The sequence below is a fragment of the Triturus cristatus genome, chromosome 10 (genome assembly GCF_964204655.1).
Source record: "Triturus cristatus chromosome 10, aTriCri1.1, whole genome shotgun sequence".
NCBI lineage: Eukaryota > Metazoa > Chordata > Amphibia > Caudata > Salamandridae > Triturus > Triturus cristatus.
Window position 1 is genome coordinate 647,402,512 of NC_140593.1, and position 25,083 is coordinate 647,427,594.

The window sequence follows — 25,083 nt, forward strand, 5'->3', positions numbered from 1 at the left end:
AAACCAAAATCTGTAACTTTTTAGGCTTTTTCACCTTCTAGTAACTAATGGGTAGTTTAATTAAATTTAAATCATGTTATTTGGTGGGAAATGCATACATTATGAAACCTCTATTAGTTGATACACTACAGACGAGAGCCACAGAATTTAATCCTGGTTGATGCAGTGGAGAATAGTGGCTTGTGTATGTTTAGTGCTACAAGGTCCCAGTCTGTGACAGAAAGCACTGTGAACATGTAAGTAAATATTTTAAACTTGCATTATACAAAGCATAAGATAGGCTATTACAAAATGCACAAAAAGTGTTTCCAAAACAGAGTTTTTGCAGACTATACAACTGTCTTCTAAAAGCACACACTTCACAGCTTAGCCGGAAGCTCCCTTATAATACATCTCAATAATCAGGCGGCTTCAAGTGATTTCATCAGTTAAAGTCAATACGGGCTTCCAAGTAGCCTTTACATTTACAGATTGACCAGCTGTGCACATTTACATTTCTTTCAGGCAGGCAGGCACCCTGGCAAGAAGGCTTGTTTAGCTGTCTTCTCTTCCCTCAGTTTCACAGCACAGGAGACTAAGCCTTACACTTCAGCTGAAGCATTGCAGCTGCTAGAATTATCCATCCTGGGATGGATGCCTTTTAATAAAAAAGTAAGGAGAACTTTTTTTCTAAAATTAAAAAAGTATGGGCATGTCGTGCCCCTTAGATCCCCCCACTTCGACCACTGGGGTTGTATTATGTGGATCTTGTATTATGTGGATCTTGGATCTTTGCGTCTTACCTATCTAAACGTTCTTTGCAGGTAATTTCACCCACCCACAGCTCTCAATCGTACACTGTACCCCATTGGGTTCCCAAGGGCTCTTCATTGAGCTCTACTCTGTTCAATATCTACATCGAGCCACTGGCACAGGTCATAAATCCACTGGGATTGCACTAATTTCTTAAGCGGATGACAGTCATATGGCGTTTTTCTTTACAGCTAATCCTACGCTTGATAGGACCAACTTTCAAAGAGGACTGTTAGCGGTCGCTGAAAGGATGAATGTCAATTGCATTCGCCTGAATGCAATTAAACCGAAGTTGTCCTACTGGGAAAAGACACCCACTCTTGGGATGACCACTGGTGGTGATGGAGCCAGGATTCATGAAAGAAACTTGCTTGGATGCATTCCTCTCAAAAAACATGTAACTACTTAACCAACAAGTTTGTAAATATTTATATTGCATTACATACAAATATTGTATCTAGGGGAAGCTTTTCTATGTGCATTACTAACAAGTAAACCGAGTGTTCTAAAAATTGCAGCTAAAACGCAGGATTTCTATTGCGCATACGTCTACTACATCTACGTAGTATGACAGTCTATTGCTTTGGTGGGAAAACTTTTCAGCTGCGCAATGGCAATAAATATGGCCGCTTGAAACTCACATGAGGACGCACATGCTGCTGCTTGAACTAAACCTCGTAAGTCCTATCAAACACTAATGCAAAAGATTTAAATAAGTAAATGGGGATAGAGTAGAGATAAGTGGTATACAATGAAATCATTTGTTTCCGTGTTCTAATGTGTCTTTTTCTGACTTTATTATTAGTTCATATTTGGGCCTTGGAGGGTGACTGAAATCCCTACCCACATGATGTTCGCGCAGGCGCACAAGAACCTACTGAAACCCTGTGACAGCACCACTTGAAACCAAGCCAAGGCCACATCGAACTTGGACGCCTGGGAAAATGAACTTGTGGACCTGAAAGTATGAATCAAAATATAATTGTTCCAAATATGTATTGAGTATAATATGAAATACGGGTGGGAATAAAGCTATGGGAAAGAAAATTAAGGGGCGGGCATATAGAACAATGGCCCAAAGAAAATTATTACTTTTAATATGGTATGATTAACTCACTTCTTTGCCCTGACCAATCAGAATAGGGGAAAACGCAAATATTGACACTTTTGGGGGTGGTACATGAATAAAGAATAGTATAATTGAGGTAACTTAGCTAGAGAACTTGTCCGACTTGTCAGATCTGTCATTCCGACTTGTCACTGACCCAACGCGTATGCTGCTTCAGATTCTGTCCCAGAAGCTGTCTCAGACCCTGCTGCTGCCAGAAACTCTGCTCGAGAGTTTGAGATACTGATCGATAATCTAACCATCTAGAAGAGATTGCGGAAGAGGGACATCCGAGGAGAGTAGTACCAGAGAGGGGTGCAACGCTGGCGTTGCACATAAGAAGAGGTCACCTTTCCAGATCTGAATCTGCCTGATCTTCTATCTGTATCCTGTCCTGGAGATTCTATCTGCCCCATCTTTAAGGAGTCTGGTTCATCTTTGACCATAGGTGTTAGACCTGTCAGCCCTTTGGGTGGTCCCTCCTCATCATTATTTATTTTGTCCCACTTTTGCCTCAAACCCTGTTAGTATTTTTCCTTTTTGGGAACCACCAGACTTTTTCGTATTGATGCAGATTCAGGGAGCCATTTTACCTACCCCTGGAACTTCTGTCTGAAGGCCTGGAGCACAAAATGGTGGCCACCTGTGACATCATCAGAACCCACTGGAACCTACCAGCACCTTCCAGAACATTCCAGAACCCTGTGACAGTTGGAGGCGGTTTGGAATGTTGAGAAGCTAAAGCCAGAGTTGACAGTTGGAGCTGGCAGTTGGCACCTGACTGGTGAAGAGAGAGGAGCAGAAACCTGAAGGATGAAGGAGTGAGGCAGCAGGGGTGGAAACTTGTGCCTGGAGTGGGGTCCATAAACCCACCCTTGATACTAGTCCCTACTGACTGAGCCCAGCCTGGAGCCCTGTGTGGGAAAAAGCAAGAAAAACCATCTTAAGGACCTGGACAGCAGGAACAGGCCTTAGAAGTAAAGAAAAGCCAGAATCTGACCTGTTTATTGGTTTCCCTGGAGTCCGACGTCGAGAAGCCTGAGACCTGGAGCCCGAGGTGGAGAAGCGGCGCTGACTGGAAAGCAGACCTCGTACCCGGAGTCGCCAGAGACCGAGAGAGGGCGCCGACTGAGGTCGTGAGGAGTACCAGAGGTCGAGGAGGAAGTCACCCGAGGTCGAGTGAGCGGCGTCGACGGGGGAGTGAAGTTCGTCCTCCGGAGTCGCCGGAGACCGAGGTGAAGCGTGCCGGAGGTCGGGAGTGGAGATCGCACTCCGGAGTCGCCGGAACCTGAAGAGAATCGTGCCGGAGGTCGGGAGTGGAGGTCGCACTCCGGAGCCGGCGGAAGTCGACATCGAGCCAAGACAGCCCGACGTCATCGAATCGGAGGTCGACGTCGAGCCGAGGCCGCCGACATCGAACCGGAGCTGCCCGAAGTCGACATCGAGCCAAGACAGCCCGACGTCATCGAATCGGAGGTCGACATCGAGCCGAGGCCGCCGACATCGAACCGGAACCGCCTACCGGCGTCGTCAAGAACTGACATTGTGCCGAGGCCGCCGACATCGAACCGGAACCGCCTCACGGCGTCGACACGACTCCAGCGGCGTCGGAGCTTCATAGAAAGGGCAGTAAGTGGAATAGAGGGCGCCTAAGGCCCTGTGGAGCTCTAAAAGACCATCCTAAGGGATAAAGAGGTGTTAGAACCAGCCTGGAAGTGCCAGGGGTGGACTGAGACTGATACAGTGACCTGTGTGAGGGGTGGTGTAGTTTGGGAGAGCCAGATTCCTAGATTACCCTTGATCTACCTCAGTTTTAGCCTCAGCCTTACCCAAGCTAGGTGAGACACCCTCAGGCCATCCACCTAACCACAAGCGGTGACTGGGCCAAATCAGCCCATAGTATTTAAAATGTGATCTGATTTACAAGTGTCACTGTTGGCTTTTATTATTTATTGAGGGTACTGTATTTATTGTATTTATCTAAGTTATTCCTGTAATGTATTTATTGTCCTGAGCTAACTTATTTCTGTACAGTATTTATTCCCTCATAGTATTTATTTGACCTGATCCTATTTATTGCACCTGTAAAGTATTACTATTTATTTGACCTGCACTTTTTAAGGAGAAGCTTGTGTACTGTGATTGTATTATTATTTATTCAATCAGCAACTAAGAGAAAAGAAGATAAACACAGAGATATTTTCATAATTTTTAAGGTGTAGTGTCGTTTTTGGAACGGATGCACGCATGGTTATTGTATGGGTATTGCGTATGCTTAACACGGTGCCTGACCCCATACCACTCGAGCCAAGCTACCACTGTGTATGTCTGGAGAGATCCCGTTACCACCACCCTTTCCGGTGTGGGAGTGGGGTCTTTCCAACATAATTGGTGTTCAGCGGCGGGATTGAGCTGTGCCTACGCATACTCGACAATAACTGTGGGTAGTCCATAGGCCTACACCTGGAGTTTTCTCAAAGCGGCCTTCCTAATTGTGAGTTTTTGTTTTTTCCAAATTTACTCTGGTGGTGGGAGGAGGTATTATTAAAGGTACCCCCCTGCATTGCTTCTGCAAATACCTGTCTTCTGACCTGAATGGGCAAAATGGAGTTTGTGCTAGAAGACCTAGAAACGTACACTGTGGCCCAACTCAAGGAGTTTTGTCAGCGGGAGGGGGTGTACTGTCCCCCAGGAGCAAAGAAGGGTGCACTCCAAACCAGCTTAAGGGCTTGGGGGGAAGCACGACGAGAAAGCAAGGCTGAGGAGGAGGACAGGGATAGAGAGCCCGACAGTGAGGGAGCTGGTTTGTACCAACCTGAGGTGGGGAACCTGTTAGCGGGGCCCAGAACCATTTCCAGGAAGGGCAGCAGTGCCTCTAGCGGTGGCTTGTCTGAAGTGGAGTTAACAGACCGGAGGGAGAAAAGACAGCTCACATGGGACTTAGCAAGGCTGGAGAAAGAGAAGGAGGAACAGAGGATGGCTCATGAGCTAAGGCTGAAAGAGATAGATCTTCAGATCCTAAGAATCGGGGCACAAACTGTTCCTAATGGTGGCAGCAAAGACCAAGAAAGAGAGTTCACCAGGGAACCCAAACCCTACCTGCCAAAGGACATAGTAGCTAGCTATGGAGTGGGCGGCGATATTGCCAAGTGGCTAGCGGCCTATGAGGTCTCGTTAAGGGCCCATGGGGTTCCAGAGAAGTACTGGGGAGCGGGATTGTACAAGTACATGCCTCCAGCTGGTAGGGATGCTTTATTGGCCCTAGAGGAGGATGAGCAGACCCACTACCCCACCATGAAGGTGGCGCTCATAAGAAAGTTTGGACTAACACCCGAAAAGTACAGACAGAAGTTCAGGGGTAGTCACAAACTGGGCACACAGAATTGGGTGGACTTCCTGGACTATGCAAAGAAGGCACTAGAGGGTTGGATTCAGGGCAGTGAAGTGAGGAACTACGAGGGGTTGTTTGATTTAGTACTGAAGGAACACCTGCTCGAAACATGTTTCCCTGAACTGCGTCAACACCTGGTGGATAGCAAGCTGACCAATCCCCGGAAGCTTGCTGAGGAGGCGGACATTTGGGCTAGTACCCGGGTGTCCACAAGGGGGACTGGAGGGGATACTCAAAAGGCCGGACAGGGCGCCCCCCAGAAGAAAGAGGGAGGGGAAAAGAAAAAAGGAGTTCTCCAAAGGCCCCCAAAATAACTTCCAAGGGAAGGGAACAGGATTCACCCCTAGGGCTAACCCACCCAGAAACCCTAATCCTGGCCAGAGTCAGCAGCCAAGGGTTGTCCATTGCTACGAGTGCGGTGGCGTTGGACACTATAAGGGAGATGCGAAGTGCCCAAAACGACCACCCCCTCCCATTGGAGGAAAGACCCCCGGAGTAGGTAGTGTAGTGCTCGGGGAGGAGATGCCTTTAATAAAGGGAAGGGAGTGGGCGGGTGTCACTTTAGTGTCCCTGGGAGAACGGGAGATGGTTCCTAAGATCCAGGTGCCCGCAAATACCGTAAAGTATGGGCAGTGGGTCACCATCAACGGCCAAAGAGGGGAGGCTCTGAGAGACACAGGAGCCAGTATGACTATGGTACGTAGCCAACTGGTGTCTCCAGAGCAGGTAATTCCCAATGTACTCCACCCAGCCGCGATGGCTGACGGCAGAACAGGCCACTACCCGGTGGCCGAGGTTCCCTTTGAATGGGAGGGGGTTGCAGGTTCACTTCGAGTTGCCGTAAGCCCTGCCGTGCCAGTCGATTGTCTACTGGGGAATGACATGGAGCACAATGCTGGGAAGGAGGTGGAATACCGGACTCATACTGAGATGCTGGGTACACCTGACTGGGCCTGTGTGAGCACAAGGTCCGCGACTACCCGGAGAGGGAGTTCGTTTCGGCTGGAGCCTGGAAGAAAGGCCCAGCCAGCTGCCAGTCAAGGGAAGAACCGAGGACAGGAGGAGCCTGCCTCGGCGTCCACACCCCGTAGGACGGATAGGCCACCGGAGGTGGTGGACCAGGAGTCTGCGGTGGGGGATGTTACCAAACTGGAGGACCTACCCATCCCGGCCGAGTGGCACGTGGAGGGAGGCCCGTCCAGGGAGGAATTCTGCCAGGGCCAGAGGGAGTGCCCTACCCTTGAGGGGCTGAGGCGACAGGCCGCAGCCCAGGCAGCAGGGAACGTTGAAGGGAACTACAGTGTTTACTGGGAGGATGGCCTCCTCTACAGTGAACCCAAGGCACCCCTACATGGATCGTCACGAGCCTTGGTAGTCCCTCAACGTTATCGAGCCTTCCTTCTGGAGTTGGCTCACGAGATCCCATTGGCAGGACACCTGGGGCAAGACAAGACCTTCGCCCATCTTGTCCCACACTTTTATTGGCCTCAAATGAAAGTGTCGTCCGATACCTACTGCCGGACATGTGTGTCTTGCCAAGCCAGTGGGAAAACAGGGGTGAAGCTGAAAGCTCCCCTGGAACCACTTCCTGTCGTTAGCACCCCCTTTGAAAGGGTGGGCATCGACATTGTGGGTCCGTTAGATCCACCTACTACAGCTGGTCACAGGTTTATCCTGGTTCTGGTGGATCATGCCACACGGTACCCAGAGGCAATACCTCTGAGGACCATTACAGCACCTGTTGTGGCTAGGGCCCTGATGGGAATCTTTACCCGAGTGGGTTTTCCCAAGGAAGTTGTGTCCGACAGGGGGACCAACTTCATGTCAGCGTACATGCGGGCGATGTGGAAGGAGTGTGGAGTGACATACCGGTTCACCACTCCTTACCACCCCCAGACCAATGGTCTGGTGGAGAGGTTTAACAAAACCTTGAAAGGCATGATCAGAAGTCTGCCTGAAAGCCTGCGGAGGAAATGGGACGTCCTCCTACCCTGTCTACTCTTTTCTTACAGGGAAGTGCCACAGAAGGGAGTGGGCTTCAGCCCCTTCGAGCTTTTGTATGGGCACCCTGTATGTGGACCTCTCAACCTGGTGAGAGACGGATGGGAAAGAACTCCCAGAAAGCTTCCCCAGGATGTGGTGAGCTACATGCTGGCCTTCCGGAGCCAAATGGCTAAGTTGTGGAAGCAAGCTTCTGACAACTTGGAAGCCAGCCAAGCAGTGATGAAGCCGTGGTATGACCACAATGCTCACCCGGTGGAGTTGGAGCCTGGCCAGAAGGTGTGGGTGATCGAACCAGGAGAGCTTAGTGCCCTCCAGGATCGCTGGTCAGGACCCTTTGAGGTGTTGGAGAAGAAGGGTAAGGCTACCTACTTGGTGGACCTGAAGACCCCTCGTCAGCCCCTACGGGTGCTGCATGCCAACCGCCTCAAACCCCACCACGAGAGGCCCGAAGTCATCTTGATGATGGTGACTGACGGAGGAGAGGACGTGGAAAGCGAGCCTCTCCCCGATTTGTTTGCGTCTCAAGAAAAGGATGGGTCGGTGGAGGGAGTGATTCTCTCCCCATCTCTAACTCCTGAACAGCAGGAGGACTGCCGCCAGGTCCTGGGACAGTACTCTTCGTTGTTCTCCCTTGTTCCGGGTAGGACTCACCTGTGCGTCCATGATGTGGACACAGGAGACAGCCCACCTGTGAAGTCCAAGATCTACCGGATGTCAGACAAGGTGAAGGCCAGCATTAACAGTGAAGTCACTAAGATGCTGGAGCTAGGAGTGATCGAACCTTCCAGCAGCCCCTGGTCCAGTCCGGTGGTGTTAGTACCAAAAGCCGCACCACCGGGTGGCCAACCGGAACTGAGGTTCTGTGTGGACTACCGGGGACTGAATTCAGTAACCAAAACTGATGCTCATCCGATCCCGAGGGCGGATGAATTCATTGACCGGCTGGGAGCTGCCCAATATCTAAGTACCTTTGACCTTACTTCTGGGTACTGGCAGATCTCTTTGACTGATGGAGCAAGGGAAAGGTCAGCCTTCTCCACGCCCAATGGCCACTACCAGTTCTGTGTGATGCCCTTTGGGCTCAAGAACGCACCTGCCACGTTTCAGCGCCTGGTAAACCAGATCCTCACCGGAATGGAGAGTTTCTCTGCTGCTTATCTGGATGACATAGCCGTCTTCAGTAACAGCTGGGAGGATCACTTGCGTCACCTGCAAGCTGTTCTCCAGGCCCTGAGACAAGCTGGATTGACGATCAAGGCCAGCAAGTGCCAGATCGGGCAGGGGTCGGTAGTGTACCTTGGACACTTGGTGGGTAGGGGAGCGGTGCAACCCCTCCAGGCGAAGATCGAGGCCATCATGGCCTGGGAACCCCCCAAGACACAGACTGAGGTCCGAGCTTTTCTGGGCCTCACGGGATACTACCGCCACTTCGTGAAGGGGTACGGTACCATCGTAGCCCCCCTCACGGAGCTTACGTCCAAGAAACAACCTCGACGGGTAGTCTGGACGGAGGCTTGTCAGCAGGCCTTTGTGAAGCTGAAGCAAGCCATGTGCGAGGCCCCGGTCTTAAGGGCCCCAGACTTTTCCAAGGAGTTCATTGTCCAGACAGATGCATCAGAACATGGCATTGGGGCAGTGTTATCGCAACTCAATGAAGAGGGTCTGGATCAACCCGTGGTCTTCCTATCCCGGAGACTACTTCCCAGGGAACAGAAGTGGAGTGCAATAGAGCGTGAAGCCTTTGCAGTGGTATGGACTCTGAAGAAGTTGCGGCCATACCTGTTTGGCTCACACTTCCTGGTTCAGACCGACCACCGACCCCTTCGTTGGCTGATGCAGATGAAGGGGGAGAATCCCAAGTTGTTGAGGTGGTCTATTTCCCTACAGGGAATGGACTTTCAGGTGGAACATCGGCCTGGAGTGGACCACGCCAATGCAGACGGTCTCTCAAGGTATTTCCGCCTTAGTGATGAGAACTCCCAAGGGGTTGGGTAGCTCTCCCCACTTTCAGCTGGGGGGGACACGTGTTAGACCTGTCAGCCCTTTGGTTGGTCCCTCCTCATCATTATTTATTTTGTCCCACTTTTGCCTCAAACCCTGTTAGTATTTTTCCTTTTTGGGAACCACCAGACTTTTTCGTATTGATGCAGATTCAGGGAGCCATTTTACCTACCCCTGGAACTTCTGTCTGAAGGCCTGGAGCACAAAATGGTGGCCACCTGTGACATCATCAGAACCCACTGGAACCTACCAGCACCTTCCAGAACATTCCAGAACCCTGTGACAGTTGGAGGCGGTGTGGAATGTTGAGAAGCTAAAGCCAGAGTTGACAGTTGGAGCTGGCAGTTGGCACCTGACTGGTGAAGAGAGAGGAGCAGAAACCTGAAGGAGGAAGGAGTGAGGCAGCAGGGGTGGAAACTTGTACCTGGAGTGGGGTCCATAAACCCACCCTTGATACTAGTCCCTGCTGACTGAGCCCAGCCTGGAGCCCTGTGTGGGAAAAAGCAAGAAAAACCATCTTAAGGACCTGGACAGCAGGAACAGGCCTTAGAAGTAAATAAAAGCCAGAATCTGACCTGTTTATTGGTTTCCCTGGAGTCCGACGTCGAGAAGCCTGAGACCTGGAGCCCGAGGTGGAGAAGAGGCACTGACTGGAAAGCAGACGTCGTACCCGGAGTCGCCAGAGACCGAGAGAGGGCGCCGACGGAGGTCGTGAGGAGTACCAGAGGTCGAGGAGGCAGTCACCCGAGGTCGGGTGAGCGGCGTCGACGGGGGAGTGAAGTCCGCCCTCCGGAGTCGCCGGAGACCGAGGTGAAGCGTGCCGGAGGTCGGGAGTGGAGATCGCAATCCGGAGTCGCCGGAACCTGAAGAGAATCGTGCCGGAGGTCGGGAGTGGAGGTCGCACTCCGGAGCCGGCAGAAGTCGACATCGAGCCAAGACAGCCCGACGTCATCGAATCGGAGGTCGACATCGAGCCGAGGCCGCCGACATCGAACCGGAGCTGCCCGAAGTCGACATCGAGCCAAGACAGCCCGACGTCATCGAATCGGAGGTCGACATCGAGCCGAGGCCGCCGACATCGAACCGGAACCGCCTACCGGCATCGTCAAGAACTGACATTGTGCCGAGGCCGCCGACATCGAACCGGAACCGCCTCACGGCGTCGACACGACTCCAGCGGCGTCGGAGCTTCATAGAAAGGGCAGTAAGTGGAATAGAGGGCGCCTAAGGCCCTGTGGAGCTCTAAAAGACCATCCTAAGGGATAAAGAGGTGTTAGAACCAGCCTGGAAGTGCCAGGGGTGGACTGAGACTGATACAGTGACCTGTGTGAGGGGTGGTGTAGTTTGGGAGAGCCAGATTCCTAGATTACCCTTGATCTACCTCAGTTTTAGCCTCAGCCTTACCCAAGCTAGGTGAGACACCCTCAGGCCATCCACCTAACCACAAGCGGTGACTGGGCCAAATCAGCCCATAGTATTTAAAATGTGATCTGATTTACAAGTGTCACTGTTGGCTTTTATTATTTATTGAGGGTACTGTATTTATTGTATTTATCTAAGTTATTCCTGTAATGTATTTATTGTCCTGAGCTAACTTATTTCTGTACAGTATTTATTCCCTCATAGTATTTATTTGACCTGATCCTATTTATTGCACCTGTAAAGTATTACTATTTATTTGACCTGCACTTTTTAAGGAGAAGCTTGTGTACTGTGATTGTATTATTATTTATTCAATCAGCAACTGCGAGAAAAGAAGATAAACACAGAGATATTTTCATAATTTTTAAGGTGTAGTGTCGTTTTTGGAACGGATGCACGCATGGTTATTGTATGGGTATTGCGTATGCTTAACACGGTGCCTGACCCCTGACCACTCGAGCCAAGCTACCACTGTGTATGTCTGGAGAGATCCCGTTACCACCACCCTTTCCGGTGTGGGAGTGGGGTTTTTTCAACAATAGGTAAATATAATTCTGTGAAATCTGTCTTTATGCCTGATCTCCTTCCTTCCCACCCTTTCCAGGAACCGTCTTCATTGATCATTTGATAACTCTGCTGTATTTAACTGTTACTTTGCCTCTTGAGTGAAGGTGGTTACTGTAATTGATTCTTGACTCACAAATTATTAATTTAGATAAAGGTTTTCAAAACTTCTTGAGTCTGTGGTTATTCAAATGTAAAAGGTCAATGTCATTCTACCTTAAACTAACTCAGCAACCTGATTCATTGAGGAGAGGAAAAGTACTGTTATAATAATCAAATTGGTAAGATTTGGAAAAGGTGAATATAAAAAAAGTAGGTAAATATACAAAATTGATGCCAGCGAGATTTACTAGCTTATTGAGTGAATGTGTATAGGGCCCAGGTGAGTAATAGGTATGTGTGTGTGACCAGAGCTGGTAACCTGCGCTCCATCAGTGGCCCCTTTCGCTTGGGACTGCCCCGCCCCTAAGTGCTCCATAAAAAATCTAGGTGTTATCATGGACAGCACCTTGGCATTTGAAGCTCAAGCTAAATCGGAAGCAGGAACCTATTTTGGGCTTTTGAGAAGTCTCAAACCCAATTTGGGCTTCTTTGACTCTACTACTCAACAAACTATCATCCAAGCACTAATTCTGTTACAGCTGGACTATTGCATCGTACCTAGGAACCAATAGGTCTGTCGTCAGAAGAGTCCAGCTTGCCCAGAACAGTAGGTTTGCCCGGTCTCCTCCTCAAACTGGAGTGGCTCCCAGTAGAAAGGCGCATCCACTTTAAAAGTGTGTGTGTTGCTCATAAGATTCAGTACTTCCAGAGGTCCCCCATAATGTCCAATCTCTAAGCGCGGTACCAAACCTCCCACTTCCTTCGCTCAGCCAATCCTAATTTGGCCACTGTCCTCCGTTTTAGGAGAGCCAGAGCTGGAGGCTGCACTTTTCATGCCAAGGCCCCTGTTCTGTTGAATTCACTATCCCTTCCTATTAGAAAAATTGAGAACCATCTGCACTTCAGGAAATCCCTAAAGACATGCATCTTTTCCATCTAATACATGTCCTTTTCTGTTAGGCTGCTGGTTACAGTTTATCCATCTGCAAGGTCTAGCGCTGGGATGCCCTGTTTATGGGGCAGCTATGCGCTTTACAAATCCCCTTAACATAACATCTTCTCTTAATTGCAGCTGACTGCTATAGTTGTGGAGCAGCACTTACTTGGGGCATATTGGGATTGGAGTATCATTTATATAGGGGGCTGGTTGTCTGGTGTCAGGCGGGTGTGCCCCGGCAAGCATACGCTACTAGACTGGGTGGTCAGCCTAGTTCTTGTTCTACTTCGGTGATCTTAGGCCTCAAGGCGGCTGATTTTGGAACCTGCCACACCTCAGTTTGAAGCGTCTGAACAGAGGTGTTTAGAAGTACGCTGATGGTTGCTGAGGATTTTGCTATTCACAACTGCTCTCCCCAGGAGCGAAGTATTGGTAAAACTGATGAATCTCAGTGAAGCCTACAAATCTGAAAGCATTGCTCTTCCGGCGGACGCCATACTTGTCTGACCACAGGCCACGCCCCTAACAAAGACTTTTTAAAAAGAAAGACTATTCTCTACATAAATGCTGCTAATTGTTTTAAGGATATTAACAGGAAGGCTCAGTCATTCTGTGATAGAAAAATAGTAACTACATGACAAATTGATGATTTTTCGAAACTATCAGAATTTTTAATAACCGAATAATGATGACCCTGGGCAAGACTAGAACTCTTGAATAGGAAATGTAAAAGATGGCTTATCTGGTCCTAAGATATTGTTTATCTCTTCTTCCTAAGTACTATTCCAATCTATTTGTCTCTTAATACATATTTGATTTTACAGCTAGCTGAGCATGCAAATATAGGATTGATTAGTCAGCATAAAAGAGACATCAATGTTTATGAGAATCTCTGATAAATGCAAGAGGAGGAAAATACTCTAACATCGGATATGTGGAATAAACCAAATGCAATAAAAATATTTTTTTCGGTTTTAAGAGGAGTTAAATATTGTAAAATGCAATTTTATACAAAAAGGCTAAATTATTGTACTCCCATGTATATAAGTAATATTAACTCCGATATTTCAACTACCTGTTTTAGATGTAATAAGGGAAACTGGTCTCACATTATATTTGGAAGCTTTAGTCTAGATTCCTATTTGAAACACATCTTGGAATATTGTTTAAATGAGCTAAATATCCAATTACCATACAATTAATTATGTTATGGTTTTAATTGGCTACCCGACCTCACGGGGTCTTCCAGACAAGTGCAGAAAATTAATATTTATTTCCATTCTACTAGCCCAATCGTTCGCAGAAATAGAAAGCTAAAAAATGTCCAAAATGTCTGCAATGGTTAGCCAAAAAGCAGAGTCAAGGAGCGAGAAAAGATGTTTGAGGCCCGAAATAGAGCATCACAAAAATGTCACAGGTTGTGGGAAAACAGTATTAAAAAAAAACAATTTACTATAATGCTTATCAAGATGAAATGTGACTATATTCCATGAGGTTGAATGCATACGTAATTTTTGTTAAAATCATGTGTCTACGAACTGACGATTGTTGGTCAAAAAAGAAGATGTATTAAGATGCTTATTGATTGTTTAATTAATGTGCACTTGCTATATCTCTCATAATAGAAAAATACTAGGTCTGAAAATCAGGTCTCACCTGTATTCTGTGTGAGCTGACAGTTTATTGTGTGCAGAAATGACATATATTCTGTTTCATATTTTTCAGCTTCATAGGGAACTTCACATTTTCCTGCTGAATATTAAAGGTGGCTGTGGTGCAGGGCTACAAGGTGCCCTTGTACAGTTTGTTCTTTGCTAACAGTACTCAAAGGAACACACTATCAACATTTCTGTGCATGTTAGAGGGAAAACACATAAAACCCTTATAAATGGGGTGGTGTAGAGACAGACAGTGGTTGCTGGAAGGAATGCTATCAGATGACAATGGAAGGCCTTCTGACCAGCAGGTGTGTGACTCTGAGGTAAACTAAACAATAATGATGTAATGCTACAAGGCAGATGGGGAGTTTTATATTAATTGGCTAGGTGTGTGTGAGATAAAAAATGTTTAGGGTGTATCTTGTGTTATTAATGTTGACCGTAGTCCCCTTAGTATTGACACCACAGTCAAAACTGAGGAGAGAGCAAATTGTGGACTGCATGTACCAGGATGCAAAGGTGCAAACTTTTCTTGGATATGATTAGGGCTCCCGGTTTTATGGTATTTATATTTTTGTCATTTACGTCTGTATTTATCCATAAAATGTTTTTGCCAATTTTACCTGTATTCATCCATATTTAGTTTAGGTTTTGTGAAAAAATTAAGCTGAAATGTGTATATTTCTGCCTTTATTTAACCGGTTAATGTACACTCGTGCCTGAACATCTGACATGTTTCAATGATATATATATATACACACTCAGAAGATAAAATATGCACTTATAAGAAAACATGCACATTTTAGTATCATGGTTGTGCAAATCTACTGCTGTTTAAGGCCCTTTACTAAAATTCCTTTATTTTTGTAATTCCCTTGCCTGTCAATCCGCATAGCTTTTGGCTCTGCAGTCATGACTGACAGCATTCAGAATCACTCAAAATCAACCCAATTTCCGTTTTTATCCACATTTAAAAATAAATATAGACAGGAAAATAAATGGTTTTCTGTCTGTATTTATCTGTAAAAATCTGTAAAAACGGAAAACAGGGAGCCTTAGATATGATGTGTTTCCAGCCACACCCTTTTGCCTGCCCAAACTGATTTTCATGACCTCCTCTATCATTAATCCATGTTCCTAATGAACCTGTTTGTAAACATTGCATTCCAGCCCATTGGTTACACTTTATCCGGCCCGAGCCCAAGAGTATGGCCCAGAGCATGGCCCAGAGATTCCGGCCTGACTGCAGACGTAAAAATACGACTCGTAAATGACCTCTGTGAATACCAAAAGTCATGAAGTTAGACTATTGTCTCAGATTGCCTTTGTGAATCGGGCCTGTGGAGTCATACACTTATAAATTGTAAAGAAAACTCAGTGTAAAATAAAATCACATCTTTGAATACAAGAAAAGCAAGTGTAAAACAAATAATAGCACGTCTTTTACAAGCATTGTTCAAACTTATTGCACATCTTGTGAAAGCATACATCACCCCTGTTTTGTAAGTACAGAGCATAATTTAATGTACCCGAGTGGTGTCTCAATGTTACTAAATCATCAATAGAGACAGGCCATAGGGTGAAAGCAACATAAATACGAAGTAGGTAAGCACATTGCACATCCAGGAATAATACCAAAATGCTTATAAAAAATAATGCATTGACATAAGAGTAGTATAACATAGAGTGACATGAGGTAGCGTACAGTGGAGTTGTGATGAGTGGCATAAAGTGGAGCGGAGTGGAGTAGAGTTACGTAGAGTGATGTGGAGTAGCGTAGAGTGTGATTAAGTGGCATGGAGTAAAGTGGTGTTGAGTAGAGTCTCATAGAGTGGAGCGGCTAAGAGTGGTGTAGAGTGGCACAGATACCTGTAACAAAAGATTACAGAAACAACGACAGTTAACTATAAACACAAAAAACAGCGCTACTCTCATTAGGTCTCACTAGATGCGCTCAATACATGTATCTCCGTAAACCATCGTTCAACACAGCGCTACTCTCATTAGGTCTCGCTAGATGTGTATAACACGTGTGTCTCAACGTTCAATGAGCCAGCACCAACTCTCTTCAAGAATGCACTTCTTCCTTGAAGGCTTCTGAGAGCCACGTACTGTCATTCAGACACCAAACTCCCATTCAGTTCATCCCCTTGTTCTGCCCCCAAAATTATAAATGATTATTGCTGAATCTTTCAGCTGCTATAAAGGTGTATGTTCACCAGGAGTATGGCAGTCCCACATGAGCCACCCTAGCAGGATCTCCCCTTCTGTACTCGGCACCAATCCAAGTCACGAATGAACAAAGAATACAACACGAACTCGGTCGTGTCCCAATTCCTCCGGAAGAATTGCTGCCACAAGTCTTGCCCAAGTGAGCCTCCCCCTATATGCTTTGTACCTGCCGGGATGTTGCACACCCCTTGAGTTATCTCCTGGAACTCGCCTGCGTACCGAGGCATACAATTCCCCTCAGGTTCTGTTCTTATCCGGAAGTGGCAGCGGCGCATACCGCAGCGCTCCGCTGTAGTCTCCCTCCTGGCGGGAATCACGAAGGTAGCTGTGCGAACGCCGAACGTATCACGGACGGCTTCGCTGATGACGTCAGGGATGGACGCGAAGACGCTTCTCTCCACGTTGGGCTGCGGTCTCCCGTGTCTCGGGAACCGCCAAGGACTGCTCCTGTTTCTCGGTGACTTCTGACCTCAGCGAGATCTCCTCGCTATCGGAACGTAGTTGGCAGGATAACGCGCGCCTCTCGGCCCGCGTCCCCGTGATTTAAGGCGTTAGCCACGCTTTCTTGCCGCCGAGTGTTCTCGGCTTCGTAGTCCTGGGTTTTGTCACCATGCAGGTAGGCGCCCATGCTCAGCGCCTGACATGACTAGAGTAGTGCAGAGTAGAGTGGCACAGAGTGGAGTGGTGTAGAGTAGACTGGTATAGAGTGGAGTGTATGGAGTGGAGTAGAGTGGTGTAGAGTCGCTTACAGTGGAGTGGCATTGAGTAGCGTTAGGTAGAGTAGAGAGGTGTAGAGTAGGGTATATTGGTGTAGAGTGGCATGGACTACAGTAAAAGGGCATAGAGGGTCGTAGATTAGATTGGCATGGCTTAGAATGGAGTGGTGTAGAGTGGAGTGGAATGGCGTAGAGAGAAGTAGAGTAGAGCAGAGCAGAGTGGATTCTAGTAGAGTGGTGTAGAGTGGCGTGGAGAGGTGTAGAGTGGTGTGGAGTTGCTTACAGTGGAGTGGCATAGAGTAGAGAGGAGTAGAGTGGAGAGGCGTAAACTGGAGTGGCACACAGTGGAATAGAGTAGAGCAGAATGGAGTGGTGGTGAGTGGTGTAGAGGGGTGTGGGATATGTGGAGTGATGCAGAGTACACAGTGGAGTAGAGTGGAGTTGAGTAGAGTGGCATGGTGTGGCACAGAGTGGACAGGAGTGACCTAGAGTGGAGTGGCAAAGAGTGGAGTTGCACAGAGTGGCGTAGAGAAGAGTGGCATAGAGTGAGTGGTGTAGAATGCCATAGAGTGACATTGTGGGGTTGGGTGGTGTGGAATGGCGAAGCATAGAGATGTGCAGAGTGGAGTGGCGTGGAGTGGGATAGAGTAGAGTTGCATAGAGTAGAGTGGTGCAGAGTCGAGTGGAGGGCATAGAGTAGAGTGGCATAGAGTAGAGTGGTATAGAGTAGAGTGGTGTAGAGTGCTGTAGAGTGGCATTGTGTGAAGTGGAGTAGGAGTGGAGTGGCATGGAGTAGTGTAAAGTGACATGGAGTGCAGTGGTGTAGAGAGGAGTGGTTTTAGTAGAGTAGTGTAGAGTAGAGAGACATAGAGTAGAGTGGTGTAGAGTGGAGTGCAGGGGTGTAGAGTAGAGTGGCATAGAGCAGAGTGCTGTAGAGTGGCATTGTGTGGAGTGAAGTAGGAGCAGAGTGGCATGGAGTGGTGTAGAGCAGAGTGGCATGAAGTGGAGTGGTGTAGGGTCGAGTAGTTGGAGTGGCATAGATTAGAGTGGTGTGGAGTGGCGTGGAGTGGCTTAGAATGGAAGGGCGTAGAGTGGGTGGCTTAGAGAATAGAGAAGTAGACAGGGGTAGAGTGGTGCAGAGTGGCATGAAGAGGTGGACAATGGCATGGAATGGCTTGAAATGAGGTAGAGTGGAGTGGTGTAGAGGAGTAGAGTGGAGTGGCATAGAGTGGTGTAGAGTGGCACAGAGTGGAATAGAGTGGAATATTGTGGAGTGTCTTAGAGTTGAGTAGAGTTGCGTAGAGAGGCATTGTGCAGCATAGAGTAGAATGTGAGGCGAATGGCGAGACTGGAATGGCACAAAGTGGAGTAGAGCAGAGCTGAGTGAAGTGGTGTGGGGGGGCGCACGGTGGTATATAGCAGTCAATAAAGTAGAGTGAGTTGAGTAGAGTGGCATGGTGCGGCATAGAGTAGAAAGGAGCGATGTAGAGTGGAGTGGCATAGAGTGGAGCGGCGTAGAGAAGAGTGGCATTGAGTGCAGTGGCTTAGAATGCCACAGAGTGGCATTGTGGAGTGGAGTGGAGTGGCATGGAGAGGAGTGGCGAAGAGTAGAGTGGCATAGAGTGGAGTGGTGCGGTGTGGAGTAGAGTGGTATGGAGGCACATAGAGTGGAGTAGTATAGAGTGCAGTGGTGTACAGTGGTTTAGAGTAGAGTGGAGAGGCATAGAGTAGAGTGCCACAGAGTGACATGGAGTGGAGTGGAGTGGAGAGTGGCATTGAGTGGAGTGGCTCAGAGTGGAGTGGTGAGAGTGGCACAGAGTAGAGTGAGGTGGCACAGAGCAAAGTGGCATAGAGTAAAGTAGATGAGAGTGGAGTGGAGTGGTGTAGAGTGGTGTGGAATAGTGGCATAGAGTAGAGTGGCATAAAGTACAGTGGAGTGGCATAGAGAGGAGTAGCATAGAGTGGAGTAGCATAGAGAAGGGTGGAGTAAAGTGGAGTAGAGAGTGGCATGGAGCGGGGAGTGGTGCAGAGTGGAGTGGAGTGGACAGAGTGGCTTAGAGTAGAGTAGAGTGGAAAGAGTAGAGTGGAACGGCGTAGAGTGGAGTAACACAGTAGAGTGGAGTGGCATAGGGTAAATTGGCATAGAATGGAGTGGCATAGAGTAGAATGGAGTGGCTCACAGTGGCATGGAGTAGCATACAGTGGCATGGAGTGGCATAGAGTGGAGTGGAATAGAGTGGCACAGAGTAGAGTAGAGAGGAGTAGATTGGCATAGCATAAAGTAGAGTAGCATAGAGTGCAGTAGCGTAAAGTAGAGTAGAGTGGCATTGTAGTACAGTTGTGGTTTTAAGTAACGAAAGCAGATCGGGTGAAAGCAACATAAATAAGAAGCTGTAAAAAATTCAAATGTTTTAAATTTCTGAAAAGACATGAAAATTCATGCAGTGACATGAACTGATTAATTTTAAAGAAAACCCAATGTAAAATCAAACTGCATCTTTTAAAAGCATTCATTACCCCCATAGTTTTATAATTACAGAGCATAATTCACCATGCCCGTGGGGGTCTCAATATTGCTAAACCATCCACAGAGACAGCTGATAGAGTGAAAGTAACATATATAAGAAGCTGTATGCCAGTGCTAAAAGTATGAAAGAAAGTGCATTGCACAACCAGGAATAACTCCAAAACCTTAAAAAAAACATAAGAGGAAGTCAGTTTCTGGGGAATTAGGCATTGGGGAAATTATTTAAGATTCAGTTGTGCAGTTTAACCCAATGGGTATGTAAGGTGTTTGTCATTGGTTTTAGATATAGTTGAGGATCATTTGCATATTGTTGAGCAGATGCACCTGTGTCCCTGAGGCTCAGATTTCATGGCGGCAACTTCCGATTGAAAAGGGTAGGGCCTCTGTATGAACTCTAGTTTTGAGCAAGGACATGTGTTCAATCACGCTCCTCTTCCCATGGCTCCTTTTCTCCTACTGCAACCACTCCAACTCCTGTATTACAACTGAGGTGCTGGTCTGTCTCCACACCAGGTCCTTCTACAACCAGCCATTGCAGGATTAGTGCACTGCCTAGGGGTCAAGGGAGTGACCTGGGTGTTGGCTGTTCTGGGCACATGGGCAGGAGATAAAGCCATGGGAATACAATCACAATGTCTAATCATCTCTAATCATTGCCTATTGCTTACACTGTAAAACAGACAGAGCTCGCCAGACTCATACATTTACTGCAGGATGTTAATCGAAATATGCAAAGCCAGGGAGCCTTTAGAGACCTTGAGGAGAAAAGCATCAAATTCTTTACTCAGTGGTCACATGTAAGAGGCAGTTTCTTTTGCTGGAATTGAACCATCCGCTGCAATCTTAGGTGCAGATTTTAAAGCAGTTAGGGAATCTCGGTATGAACATGAAGTGATTCACGTGCTGAAAGTACTGATATTAATGTAGGAAATTAATATAATGTCTTACCTCAAGGGACTAGAATTAAACTTCTATCTATATACCTATGACGAATTCCTATACTATTGACATAGGATGGGCCCCAAATATCTTAGATGATAACTGGGAGGAATTACATCAAAGAGAATAATGCATGTGCAGGTGAAACTGCAAATGTCCTATGCTGAAACTCTCCAGAGGGGGATACACATAGGCCTTAAAGGGGAAGAAACTTGTTAGAATGGCAACAAGAGAACATTTTCACCATAAGGGATCAGCTATGCTAACAAAATACCATTAGAAAACACTGGGATCGAGAGGGGCTTGTTCTAGCTGCCCCTCGCACTCTGTGATCTTGGACATTCACTGGTTCCATATTTCTGTCTCCCAGTGAGGCCCTAAAGTCTTGTCAGTAATCGCTTCTCTTCTCACTCACAATTCTGGACACACCAGTTCCATATTCCCTTGTTACACAAGATGCTAGGCACTCACCAGCTCCAGTTTCTCTTCTTTCAGTCGGATGTGCGGGTCCAGGGTGACTTTTGACTGGCTAGCCGCAGAGCTCCGAAAACCAGGGGAAGCGGGGGCTGAATGAGAGGGAGACAGTGAGGTGAGCTACGGGAGGTAGGGTTTCTTGAGCGAGTTTCTTGAAATAGAAGTACGTTCACCATTCTTTCAATCTCCAAAAAGTCTCCAACACATATGGCATTGCCCCCCCCAAAAAAATATATCCGTTAAGTGGGTCTCAACTGTGGGCTGGTACTCCGAAACCCTGATAGGTATTTGCTTGCAACTACAATACTCGACTGAAACATGCTATACACACAACTAATAGACTGTACAAACATTTCAGTGTATAACAACTGCTCAGAACTTAACTTTATACACCTAACAAAAGCATCAAACACCATACTCAATGCCAAAATACTAGCTGTAAGCAACACCATTAAAGCTAAAATATCAGCACTGCATTGTTAACGGACTCCTAAAACCCTCATACCATCTGCTCAAATGTTATCCACTAACAGAATCCCACTGCCCCAATGCCAACCTTATACAGAACATGTGCATCTAAAATACTACGACCTGCTTCACAATATGTTAACTCTAAAACCTGCTAAAAAGCAGCCACGACCATTATATGGACTGTAAACAGACAACCCTAGAAGGACCCTCGTATTAAACAGGCACTAAACAATAAACCCAATTCTATCTTAGAGTAGCCTCTGTTAAACTACATGGGCCTGAAAAAGAGAACCCTCTACTCTGAATAGAAACTGAACTGCTAAAATAACAATATGCCAATTGTTAAAATAACAGCCATTAAAATGATGCCCACTGCTGTTGTAACACCCCTGAGCTGTATGCACTCTCTGGGGAGAGGAGTTGGACTAACGGCTTGGGCGGGCGGCCTCGAAACTGGGGAACTGGGTTCAAGTCTCGGCAATGACGCTGAACATCCTGTGATTTTGGGCAAATCACTTAATCTCCCCGTGCCTAACAAAAATTAATGCGTCCTCATGTACTGCAACTGGTGCTATGTAAAGCGCTCTGATTCCCAATTCAGGTAAAAACAGCTTTAAAGGGCATACCCACCACTCAAATGTAACTTTCAGCAGTACAGCCACTGCTTTCACACCGAATCTGAACATAAGTATCCATCGCTAAAACACTAGGGCGCAGATTTACTAAGTCCTTGCGTCACCCTTGTCTCACGCAAGACAACTCCGGGCAACACAAAGGCTTATTTGGGGTTCACAAAGGCACGCAAGGTATGTTTTGCATGGTCTTGTGTGATTTTGTAAAGCAATGCAGCAGATTGTGTTGCGTTACATTTCTTAGTGGTAGACATTCCAGGGATGGAGCATCGGTGTTCATGCAATTCCAGAAATACTAAGGTTTTTAAAGCTGGAATTGCATGAAATAGGTAGTTCTACCAGAGAGAGGTGTAATGAGGGGAAATGTGTTTATTTCTCCTCGTTATTTCCTCTTTCTATTCGTGCATCATGCATTTAAAGAAGAATATGGCTCTGTGGATTTTTTTGTACAGGAAGATATTGTATCCTACACAAAAGCAATCCTGCCTGTAATGCAAGCACCCTTGCAGCATGGTGCAAGGGTGCCTGCGCTGGCGCTAGGCAGCCACAAGTGTGCCAGAGCTAGGAGAGAGCTGAAGAGCACCATATCTTAGATTTGCCACTTTTCTCTCTCTCCCATTCAAGCACTACAACGCAGCAAATTTGCTTGCTGCCCACGTTGTGTGAACTTTTGATAAATATGCCCCTAGCTCGGAAAAGGGTACCTACTGCTTCCATACATACAGGGCTTAATTTGAGCTAGTGGTTGCAGATGGGGCTCACCAGCACTCATTTTTGGGGGACAGCCACTTATTTTTTTCCTCAACAGAATTGTATCCAGAGCAAGAGAAAGAAAAATGCAAAACTAGTAAAGAAGGAGGAAGGGAAAAATGGAAAACCAGTGTCAAGGAGTGTCTGGTTGTCTATTTTAGAGGCATGAGGTGGAATCAAGTTGACACAGCTTTGGTATTCGGTACCTCAGTCCATGATAGGGCTGGCCATGGATTTCTGAGCAAATATTTGGGCCTCAACTTCTACTTTTTTTACAAATAAGCATTGCATACATTTCCAGATCAGTGTACAGCCCAAAAAAATATCAGCCCTTAATCAGGATACCATTTAGTGAGAACGTGCCGTGCAAAGCACAAAATTGCCAAAACTACCACTCCTGGAAAGCCATGACACTGCTTGTAACTTATTCAATAATATCGGACATGATATATGCCACATTCTTTTCCTGAAAGTCTTGATTCTTTCTACTTCGCCTTACCTGACACTGTCAGCTCTGGAGGGCAGATATCTGGAGATGGGGAAGGCACAGGAAAATGGATCTCCTGCCTGCTCTAAAAGAAAACAAGAAAACACAGAGTTGACAAATCCACAGAGCAGAAGGGAGGGAAAAGGAAAGAGAGATGGGTGGTAAGTAAGTGTGTGTGCCTATGTATGAGAGAAAGTGAAATGTAAGATAATTACACTTCCACCTTGCTCCTGAGTGTAATGGAGAAATAGCAAATGAACAGCTGTGGAATAAATACATTCTAGATGGATTTCCACGTGCCTGTATGTGTCTCACCTCGGATGCCATAGCCTTCTGCCTGACCCTACTGCTCACCAGACAAAGACCCAGAAGAATATCAACTTCAACAACACTGCTGAGACTTGTATCCCTAATCAAAGCACTTTTAGATGATCTCTGGCAGTGAGCAGCACTTTACAAAATAGACAAAAATAGAGCTGTGGTATTTGCAATGTTTTCTTGTGAGAAATAATCATAGTAAGTGTTGTCTCTAATAATCTAGGCTCATTGCTGATACAGAGTTTTCCTCTGAACATGGGCATTTCTTTTTATGGATTCTATTGTTATTGCCATTTGGCTAGCACTTAGATGCATGAATAGTAAGGGCTCTACTCCAACAAATGACACAGAAGAAACATTCAAGGGCATATTCTACCAACAGATGCAAGCTGAGCTTGAAGCCGTGCCGACCCACAACCTGAAGATTTTGATGGGAGACTAGAATGGTAAAGTGGCAATTGACAACAATAAACACGACAAAGCCATGAGAAAGGAATTCTGTGGAGCAATAAACAACAATGGAGAAAGATTGTTAGAATTTTGTGTCACTGTGGAAACAGAAACAAAGACACTAAACCACAGCTGGGGCATTGTACAGAAACGTGCCAACGACAGGCAGAAGTGGATGTCCTTTGTTTCTGCTCTACATGCCAGCGGACATAATGGGCAGTAAGCAAATAAGGCTAAGAATGTTTCCACTGCAAGAAGCAGAAGAACCATGTTCATCTTCCTTTCCCTAACTTGGAATCCACTTACTGAAACACCTACTAGTTATTTGTATATTGAGCTGTGTGGTCTGCCATCAAAAAGTACATTTCAGGGGGCGTGGCTTGGCGCCGACTGTAATGACTGCCTATCTCCGGAGCTCCGCCGGAGCTGAGACTCCGAAACCCGAAAAATCCGCCTACAATCCGGCCAAACGGGAACAGAGTGCCCGAACTGACGTTGGAGAACACCAGGACGCCCGGTAACCCCCGAAAAAGTTATTGGCTCCGGTACCGAAGCGTGCAGGAAATGGTGAAATTCGCGGCCGGCGGCACCCGGGATTGGGCGAGGCTCGCTCTCGGCGGCGTGAGCGCGAAGATGCGCGCTGCTCAGCCAGCGGTAGTGGAAAGTTCAAGAGAGGAGAGCCAGGATCTGTGGGCGCTGCCGAGGGCGCCGCCATGCGCGGCGGCTGAGAAGACCTTGATTGGGGTGAAGCGGACCTCGTGATCGCACTGCCTAGAGGTGACGGTGGCGGGGCCGGTGGTGCCCCGCGGACCCCCCAGCCCCCACAGCGGACAGCGAATTGAGGCGCTCCAGAGGTGCGGACTGGCGATAGTGACTGCGGAGCGGGGAGAAATAACACGGTGGAAGCGGAGGAGCCTTGGTGACATCGGCGGTAGGCGGCCGGGACCGGACTGAGGTCTGCGACGCGAGCATCTGCTCCTACATCGACCTAGCAGTGAGTAGCGGCATAACGGGGTGGAAGACCCGGCCCCCCCCCGCCCTTCGGGACCCGTGCCTAGGACCACCCGATACGTGGCTGGAGGACTCAAATGCGACTCAGACCAGGGTG

The 25,083-nt window shown here is 47.3% G+C and overlaps 1 protein-coding gene across 2 annotated transcripts in view; it reads right to left on the bottom strand.

Annotated features, from left to right (window-relative positions):
* Positions 1-25,083, bottom strand: part of LOC146789845 (syntaxin-binding protein 4-like) — a 1,170,683-nt gene that overhangs the window by 569,813 nt on the left and 575,787 nt on the right. For both annotated transcript variants that reach the window (XM_085632209.1, XM_085632208.1), the window contains exons 11-12: positions 23,220-23,292; positions 20,865-20,959 (exon numbers count right to left, since the gene is read on the bottom strand). In XM_085632209.1, coding sequence (XP_085488335.1) covers positions 20,865-20,959; positions 23,220-23,292 — 168 coding nt within the window. The remainder of the gene's footprint in view (positions 1-20,864; positions 20,960-23,219; positions 23,293-25,083) is intronic.